Raw genomic sequence first — 10,032 nt, 5'->3', positions numbered from 1 at the left:
CGCACATCCGAGACCACCTCCAGCACCTCAGCCAGGGAGTCCGTCGTGCAGCCCACAAGTTCTTGTGCCGTGATAGAGGCAGAAAAATGCTTCTCTGTCCAATTTCTCCATACCATGCATAATTTTATACATCTGTATCACATTCCCCCATACTCACCTTTTCTCTAAATTAAAAATGTTGTAACTTTTCCTCATGGGGAATGTTCTTTCTAAACAAAAGGGCAGATGGAAACTAAAGGGAAGTGGAAGTCTCGCCTGGAATCTGCTGCCTTCTCGAGAGAGACAGAAAAGAGAGGAGAGACTCACAGCTTGAGGTGCAGATTGGCTCCATCCGCCCAGTGCCAGCTTCCCTCCGTCACGTTGTATATCAGGCCAATCCAGTATCTTCCGGGTAGGAGCCATTTATTGTTTATGGAGAACCATGCCTCGGTCTGCAATAGCAGGTATTCCTGGGGGAGACAAAGGACCCAAAGGAATCTTTGGGATACTAAACAAGCTTCATTTTCGTGCTCAGGAGCTTTCCAGTGGACTCCCCCCTCCCCGCCTTCTAGTCTTATTCTCTCCTTCTTCTCCCCCCCCCCACTTTCTGACACTGAAGAAGTACCCTCACTGCTATTACGCTGAACCCCAGCCTTGCAGGAATAAGGAAAGGTCTCAATGCCCTCTTCCTTCCTTCCTTCCTTCCTTCCTTCCTTCCTTCCTTCCTCTCTCTCTGGCAAGCTCATCAGCTCTCCTTCCGACTTCTTTCATGTCTGGCTGGGTCCTTCCTTCCTTCTGCTTTTTTTCTCTCTTGCTGTTCTTCTTCCTTGTGTATTTCACTCTCAAATTTCATCCTCATGATTATTCACACAGCCACAAGCTGCAGCTCTGTTGCAGAAACTGAGCTTAGATTCTCAGCCCATCCTTTAGCTGCTGCACCCCACAGTCTTCCACTTGCTTTCTTCTGATTCTTGCCCTAAAATCTCCCCAATGAAATCACTAGCACCCCACAACTCCTCCTCCTCGCTCTGGCAACCTCCCCTTCTCTTTGTAAAGCAAGTGGCTCTAGTCAGCAGCTGACATTTTCCTTCTGATGTCTGCTCCACTCCACCTCTTTAGCCAAATCCCCCCTTTCTCCTGTGTTCAGTCAATGCCTCTTTCCCCCACTCTCTTCCCTTGACAACTTTTACTGCATCCTAGCTTTACAAATGCATTTTCATGCTTTTAGCACTTGTAGCTAGAAGGGCTAGCTTTAATAATACCCTAAAACTTGACTATTGTTTTAGTGTGCTGCTGTTACTAAAGTTCGTATCAACTAAGTATGTTTAACATATTTTTTAACAAATATGCTAATTCCCTTTTATTACAATAAAGTGCTTGAATGATAATTGATGGTATCCTTTGACTAGGGCTTATCTACACGGGAACATTACTTGGTACTAAAGACTCTGTTTTTACCTCTGTTTTCTATTTGCACCGTCCACAGTAAGGGCTCAATGCCAGCTGCAAACATATGGTGTTTTCTATTCACATTGAGAGGAAGGATAAATCATGCAGTTTCCCAAGGACCACGCCCTCTCATTTAACATTTCCACTCCCTCTGGTTGCTAAGGTGACCAAGCATGCTCAGTCTATTCTACAGCTGCAATGGGTTCCTTTTAAAAAAAACCTGGAGGTGTGAATATCTGTGTTTTCCCTGGTAGGATACAGTTGAAATACAAATCTTTGAGCAGTATCATGCTTTTGTGCACAGGTTAGGGGGGAAAGAAAATAAAGGCACCATTTGCAGCAACATAAAAATGCTAGCAGAACGGGGGACAACAGCAGGAAGTTGCTTCTCAGCCCGCAGGAAACGAAATGAAAGAAGGGAGGAGGAGGGAGTGGGCGTGAAGAGGGGAATGACTGAAAAGCATTGGAGCAAAGCGTCTGCAAGCACTAGAGATACAGAGTGAAAGATGTTTTTTTCCTTCCCTTTTCTTATTATCAGAGGATTGGGTTAGTACGGATTTACAGGGGGAAAACTGTGTAATAGCTTCTATTTGCTGGTAACGTCATGTGAACCATGCAAATTAAAAGGACATGTGAGTAAACCACTGTGTAGATGAGCCATAAATAAAGTGCCAGTTTCAGGAAATGCTCAGGTCTCAATTTCAAACGAAGCCAAAATGAGTGTCAGGGCGAGGTTGCATCATATGAGAACTGCACACTTCACAGCATATCCTGCAGAGATGAGTCTGGCACCTTCGCTATACGGTTTTTGGCAAATGCTAAAGACATACCCTTGCCCCGGCCTTTGGCTCCTGAGGTGTATGTTTTCAAGAACCCACCCTATTATTTATTTATTTATTTATTATTTGATTTATATCCCGCCCTTCCTCCCAGCAGGAGCCTAGGGCAGCATTCTTGTGATTGAAATGTGTTTCAATTCTTTTTAATGTTGTATTTTAGATTTTGTAATCCACCCCGGGATGAACTGGTGAAGGGCAGGCAATTAATTATTATCATCATCATCATCATCATCATCATCCTGAAATTGGGGTGAAATGAAATGTTTCAGTTCTAGGCACGCCTCACCCTGTGTGCCAAAGAGGAAACCCTCCCCCCACAAAAAAAGCTTTCACCATTTCTCCTTCTGTGTTCCCAGTTAGGAGGCTGGCTTTGAACAGCTTGCAGTGCATCACACATTCTTTCCAGGACATCATTATGGTGGTGTGCAGGTAGCAGCCATCTGCCCATTGAATCCAATTGCCCTTGCAGGATTTACAACTCAAGGCTGGGGAGAGAAAGCATGGGGGGGGGAATAGAAGAGGGTGAAGCTCATTGCTCTGCTCTGGTCCTGCCCCCATCCCCACTGAGCAGTGGTTCAGAGCACACCCATTCCCACCCTAACAGCCAGGACTGGCGCCAGAGGGTGGCCAGGTTGGGCCCTAGATGAGGGCCTCTGTGGCCCAGAGGGCCCCCTGAAGGACCCCTCCTTAGGGTGAGAGGGTGGCTGTCTTGTTCCATGATCTGGGGCAGCATCGGGTCCTGCAACCTGACTCTGCTGTGGATTGTGGGGACAGCAGGGGGTTCAATAAGCCCATCAGTGTGAATGCCAGATGCGCTGCGTGCGCATGCCTGCCACCGGCCCTGCTAACAGCAGTGCACCATGGCAATTCCTCTGGTTTAGATATTTTAGAGGCTTTCCAGCATATTCTTTCTGTCACCCCAACTCTCTGAGCAGTGAAGAATTCCAGGGGTACATCATGTTTCCCTCTTATGTTTCTTTTGGACCAAGTCACTAGAAGCTTCTGGCGTTTGTGTGATATATGGATTAATTTACTCATATGAACAGGCTGAGCATAGATGAGACACAGCTTATTTTATTTTATTTGTTTATTATTTGATTTATATCCCACCCTTCCTCCCAGTAGGAGCTTAGCTTGCTAACAAATGCTCCAGAGTTCTCTGCTTCCCCATCAGATGTCTCATGGGACACAGAGAGCCCCTCACCCCAAATGTGGCTAGTTGCCAGAGTCTAAAATTCCACCTCTCTCGGACAGTCTGTTCCTGAGCCACTCGCCGGGATGGCTTTGTTCCACCTACACTGCTGGAGGCAGTATGTCTCTGAATTGCAATTACTGGGAACTACAAGTGGATGGACTACACAGGGCCCTTTGGCCTGATCCAGCAGGGCACTCTCGCTCTCTCTGTCTCACACACACACACACACGCTTCAGTGACATCACTTCTAGCCGTGTGTGTGTGTTGTGTGTGTGTGTGAGGCTATTTCTTCACACAGAGGATGTTAAACTGTGGAATTCACTCCCACAAGATATAGCGATGACCACCAACTCGGATGGTTTTAAAAGGGATGTATACAAATTCATGGAAGAGGTTAAGACTATCTGTGTTCTACATCATCTGTGGGAGGTTGCTGGGAATCGCAAGCGAGGGGAGTGGTGCTGTTGCCCTCAGGTCTTGCTTGGCCACTTCCCCTTGGGGTATGTGGTTGGCCACTGTGAGAACAGGATGCTGGACTAGATGGGCCACTGGCCTGATCCTGCGGCCAGGTTCATCTTATGGTGGTACGGCATTGCCTTCCGTTGCTACAGAAGCAGTTTCCATGCACCTCCACTCCCTGAGCCAGTACCAGATGCTCTAAAACCTCTCTGCAGACTGGTTTCATTATCACCGAAGTGTCATTGAGAGGCTGCTAGGAACCGCTGCAGCAATTCCCAATTCCTTTAGGAAGAAGTAGCGAAAGTGAAACCAGTTTAGGCCTCCCTTGCAGACTTGCCCTGAGGTCCTCCTGTGATAAGACAGCTTCATTTGCCAGCTTGGAAGCCTGTCTGTGGGGAGGGGGCAGAGGGTAGGGACTCAGGCTACACACTCCTTTGGACACTCACTTCTGCCTGCTGCCTCCTGTCTCACAGCCTCCTTCAGCCTGTTCTCCCAGCGCTCCAGACGTAGAACCATGGCGTCCATGTCATTTGCCCCCTTGACGTCTGAAATTAACAAGGGATGCCTTTGCAGATTAAAGAGCACAAAGCAGGGCAGGAGGGAGGCCAAGGGGCGTTCTCAGGAGTCGCCAGTGTGATGCCTGTGGGCGCCAGTGTGCCTGCTAGGACCTCCTGCGGCATCTGGTATGCACACAGGAACACAGGAAGCTGCCTTAGAGCAAGCCAGAACATTCCAGCTCAGTGTTGTCTACTCTGATTGGCAGCAGCTCTCCAAGATTTCAGGCAGGGCTCTCTCCCCGCCCTACCTGGAGAGGCCATTGGGGACTGAACCCGGGACCTTCTGCATGCAAGGCAGGGGCTCAGCCACTGAGCTGTGACCCTTCCCCAATGTATCCTGTTAAAAATCCACAATGCGCAAGAGGCTGTGTGCTCTCCCTGCTCAGTTCCTATTTGCACTGGCTCAGCCTCTGCTGCCTTGAACAAGCCCCATTAAACATGCCCACATTTCACTGGATGCCAGGATCGCTCCTTCTGCTTTGGGCAGAGGAGTGGTGCAAAGAGCTTCTCTCTGAGACCTGATGTAGGTGCCTTTCCCCCACTGATGGGGTGGGGAAGAGCATGCCCACATTGTTTGTGTTCCTGCCTTTCCTTCTGCCTTTTTTGGGGTGTGGCAGCCATTTTGTGTTATGCCACGCCTCCACAGCAGCCATTTCATGACCTGACATCCATAACACTTTTCAAGAATTCCAAATGTGCCCACTGGCCCCAAAAGGTTGGCAACCCCTGACTTACATGAACGGGACAGAACGCTCTCACTACCCTATGTCCCAATCCCAGAAGGGCAGGCTGCAGCCGCAAGGTAGAATTTACCCCCTGTATCATCTAAGTGGATAATTTCAGTCATCTGTGGCCCTCCAGGTGTTGCTGGACTCCAACTCCCATCAGCCCCAGCTAGCACAGCTGATGGTCAGGGATGATGGGAGTTGTAGTATAGTAATATCTGGAGGGCCACAGGTTCCCAATCCCGATCTAAAAATAAATGATGCAAAAGGAAAACAAAGTGGATAGGCAAACTCATGTAATAACCTGCTGGGATCAAGAAGTTGAAGGCAAGTCAGAGGTAGCTGGCTTCTCTCCTGGGTCCTGCTGCATCCTGTCTTCTTCCCCTTTTGCTACAGCCTGATGGAATGTACAGTAGTACAGCCACCAAATTGCAGCATGAGGAAAACCAGTATTGCCATTCTGCACCTGAACACAACTGAGCAGAGCAGCAGTGATTGCCTAGTGGCACCAACATACCCATCCTCTCTTCTCTTTTCCCAGTAATGAAAGAAACTGTAGATGGCCAGTGGGTGGTGCTAACAGCTCAGCAGAGTCAGGTGACAGAAAGGGCCAATAGGGTTCTGCTTGGCTGTATAAAGCTGCTGACTCTGGCTTGGCTCCTTGGTCATGCCTCAGGACACAATGAACTGTGACCAAGCTAACTATTTGCCCGCTACCTTGCTTTGGCTCAACTATTTGGTCGATGCTTGCTTTTGTTTACCACTGACATTTTATTATTTAATAATAACAACAATAATCAATGATAAGCCTTTGCAAACTGCTTAGAGGATTTTGTTTACCATCAAGCAATATATAAATTTTGTTAAATAAATAAATATAGACTTGGAAAACAGATCGTTAATCCACAATTATTATTGTAGTACCTTACCCTCTTGAAAGTGAAAACAAATCAGGATAAATTTCTATAAATATCTTCTTCCAACCACAGCTGTTTTTTTCTTTTAAACAGACACACAATTCTGACACTTGCTTACTTGCTTAGGCTGGGTACCAGGAATGAGTGAGAAATTCGATTCAGTTCGCATTTGAAGCTGAATCTCTCAAATTTGCAATTTCCGAAGCAATATGAGAACAAAAAGCAGCCATCCTTCAAAATTTGCACTTATTCAAATTTTGCAATGCAGTTCGCCAACCAACCAAATGTTTACAAAAATGTGCATGAATATATGAGTGAGAATAACATAGGTTAAGAGCATTATATCAGGAGAAATTGCTTGCAGAAATGTGTACATTGGTCAAAACTGCCTTTAAAAATGTGTTTATTAGAAGTTCACACAAAAATGCTGGAGAATTTTCATGAGGATTTTTTTATATATAAAAAATTCGCAAATTGCTGCAGAAATGTGGAGAACTGAATTCAAGATTGGAAAAATGAGCAAAGCAGAGAACCAAAACTGACAGCCCCTTCCATCCCTACTGGGTTCACACCATACATTTAAAGCACCCTCTCCCAAAGAACCCTGAGAACTGTGATTTACCCTTCACAGAGCTACAATTCCCAGCACCCTTAACAAGCTACAGTTCCCAGGATTCTTGGGGAGAAATGTGCCCTAAATGTACTTAATTACATTCTGGCTCAACTCTTTTTCTGATTGACACTTGCCTCTAGGTGGCTAGCCCTGACAAATGCTTGCCAAATGGAGGGGTGTTGAGAGAGCCAGACATTAGCCCTTGAAGTCGTCTACAGCCCTGGGGGTGGTCCAGTGTGACCCTGCCACACAATGATTCTTTCCGCCCCAAAGAGGACAATGGATGTCCTCCCTAGGAAATGAGCTAGGGACCAGAGAAGGAGAGACCAGGTGTATCTGTTAGAGACCATGTCTTTGTGTGCGTTGCAAGGATCTTTCCATAAACCACCTTGCTCCACACCACCAATACTTACAGGCAGCAAGTAAAGTCAGCAGAAAGGTGAACAAGGCCAGGGCTGCAGCCACCAAGAGAAGTGCCGAAATCTGCCACCAAGTGACAAGGCCAAGGAACTCTGGCAAAGAAAATAAATATATTTATTTGAAGTACTCCTGTTCTGCTTTCCTGTCTGACATGCTGAAGCCTCTGAAGAGGTTGGGAATAAGAATATAAATACATAAATTTAATACTTTTCTTTTTTTTAGGTAGTGGTGTCTTAAGGAAGGGTGGGGGACAATAATCTAAAATTTCCACCAACTGGCTCTTAAGACATTATTTTGCTACGCTTGCTTTCGTGTTACTGATCATTATTGTTGTAAGACTTTATAAAATCTTTCAAATGCATAAATAAAGAGGCTGGGTAGAAATACAATCCACAGGGCAGGCCGCATATAATGTAGAATCACGTAACATAATGTCGAGTCTGCATCTGTGTCAGAATTGTTTAATATATGCTTTTTAATAATGTTTTTAACCCTTTTCAAAGGTTTTTTAATTGTTTTTAATGCTGTTTTGTATTAATGTTTTAAGATCTGTGTTTACGAAGTTTTAAAGTTTTTCAGTGCTTTTGTTTGCCGCCCTGGGCTCCTGCTGGGAGGAAGGGCGGGATACAAATCAATCAATTAATTAAATAAATAAATCACATGGCAAAGATAACAATGTTAGTCCTCATGCTTTAAATAAATAAATGTCCTAGTCCACAAGCTTCTCAGAGAGAGGCTGGGAAACAGAGCAGGAAGAAAGTGATGCGTGTGCGTTACACTGGGCTGTGAAATCTTCAAGGGCTGCAGAGTTCAGACACAGGCCACAGGGATGCCAGGGTTGCTTTTGTGGGCCGCAGGTCAACTCCCCACCCTGCACAATTCTCAGCCCTGTGCAAGAGCCTTGCCTACTTACTTGGGGGAGCGGGGACCTTGGCTTGTATGCCCCACTGAGGCTGGCTTTGGAGCCTGGGCAGTTCCCTCCGCAGCTTGGGCGAAGTGGTGCTCCAGAAGGCCGGCCCTTTCCTGGTTTCTTTTACCTCCTGGGGGCTTTGCATGAGAAACTTCATTTTGAGAGAGGACGTGGGCTGGATTTTCAACCCTGCCCTGGAGGGCTCCAGGGGCTTGAGCTCTACCGGCATGTTTTGGTCTCCGTTCGGCAAGCTCCGAGGGGCAAGAACGGAAAGCAGCGAGGCGCTGGCCTTGGCCAAGGGAGGCCTCAGTGGCGGAGCCCACAAAGGGTCCCTCTCGTCCAGGTCCCTCGGAGAAAGTTTGGGAAGCTGAGGCCTCTGGGGCAGGCACCCCCTAAGCCACGGGGATGGTGGGTCCGCCCTGGCCTAGGCGCAACCAAAGCAAGGCCTTGGCATCAGCAGCAGGCAACATGCTAAGCCCCAAATTGGGGTGACAGTTGGATGGATTTCTCTCCTGGTTTTTAATCTGAGGGCTTTTTGGAGGGATTTCTGAAACGTTTGGTTGCCTGGTATGTTTTTGTGGGGGGGTGGGAGCATTCCCAGTTTTTATTCTGTGGAATGGATATTTTGCGCCCACAAAGCCTGCCCACAGCAGTGTCTTAGATTTTTGAATATGCAGAACCATTCCAATTTCTTGTCATGACACATATAATTCCACCCCACCCCCCAAATAAATAACACACATTACCCTTTGGGAAAACATTTTTGTCAATGGACTCCCCCCTCCCCAAGGGTGAATTGAAAAGCGTAATGAACTGGTAACAACAATTCCATCTCTTGGCAACACTCTGCAACAACATGAAAGACGGGTCAGCAATCTTTTGGGGGCCGGTGGGCACATTTGGAAATTTTGAGAAAACGCTGTGGGCACCAGACAAAAATGGCTGACTTGGGGGGGGTGTGACCTAACACAAAATGGCTGCTGTAGGACCATGGCATAACGGCTTCAGTATAGGAGAGAGTGAGCCAGTGCAAACAGGAACTGGCAGGAGGAGCAAACAGTCTTGCGTATTGTGTATTTTTGAGGGGATATTTATTGAGACCTTCTCTCTGCATCTGGGTTTTTTGGGTGGGGTGGTTGTGGCGGAGGAAGCTTGGAAAAGTTACATTTTTTGAACTACAACTCCCATCAGCCCAATCCAGTGGCCATGCTGGCTGGGGCTGATGGGAGTTGTAGTTCAAAAAAGTAACCTTTCCAAGCTCTGGAGGAAACATGATGCCACCAGATCACTACCAAAATAAAGTCTTGGATTTCTGCATTGCCTCCTGTGAGCAGCTTTGTTCACTCCTCTTTGAGTTCTGGGGTGTGAATGAGTAGCGATGTTTATGTCACCACAAGCGCAGAGCCCTGCGGCACCTTAAAGACGAAATTGTTTCTCCCCATTTTTAAGGGACTCTCTTTTGCACATGTTCAGAGCCAAGAGTCAAAAATAACCAGGAAATCTGGTCACCAGACAAAAGGCCTAGTCTGCATTATGCACTGTCTTGCCTCACACAATTAAACTGAAGGTGGCAAATTTTGCTTTGACCACAATGAAAATCCGAGCCCAGCATATAAGAGATGCCACAGTGCCCTGTGCTCTCAAGTCTCTGCTTTGACATTTAACATTTCGCAGGCATATCTGGGTTTAAAAACAATTCATTATAAGTCTGGGGAAGGGTTATTCGGCTTAATTTGCTTGGGAGGTGTTGAGGTTGTCATGTGATAATTTTTGTTCTATATGAGCACTCTTTTCTTTAACCTTTGGGTTAATGTGGTGGGGCCTTTGACTATAAAGTTTGCAGTGCCTCCTATGGCAATGGGGCTGCAGAGGTGCACTGTGGGAAATGTAGTTCCTCCTGTCAGAACCAAGGCCTGGGGGGGGGGTTGCCGTCGGGGAACTACAGCACCCATCCTGCAACTCTACTCAA

The 10,032-nt window shown here is 46.9% G+C and overlaps 1 protein-coding gene across 1 annotated transcript; it reads right to left on the bottom strand.

The window, feature by feature from the left end:
- Positions 1 to 302: 302 nt before the first annotated feature.
- LOC133390866 (killer cell lectin-like receptor subfamily B member 1B allele B) lies at positions 303 to 8,292 on the bottom strand. Its single transcript, XM_061640304.1, has 5 exons — positions 8,067 to 8,292; positions 7,147 to 7,245; positions 4,368 to 4,466; positions 2,601 to 2,752; positions 303 to 449 (listed from the first exon to the last, which is right to left on the bottom strand). The coding sequence occupies exons 1-5, from the start codon at positions 8,290 to 8,292 to the stop codon at positions 303 to 305; spliced, it is 723 nt and encodes a 240-aa protein (XP_061496288.1).
- Between the last annotated feature and the right edge of the window lie 1,740 nt (positions 8,293 to 10,032).

The sequence above is a fragment of the Rhineura floridana genome, chromosome 8 (genome assembly GCF_030035675.1).
Source record: "Rhineura floridana isolate rRhiFlo1 chromosome 8, rRhiFlo1.hap2, whole genome shotgun sequence".
Lineage (NCBI taxonomy): Eukaryota > Metazoa > Chordata > Lepidosauria > Squamata > Rhineuridae > Rhineura > Rhineura floridana.
This window is presented reverse-complemented; position numbering and strand designations above follow the sequence as displayed.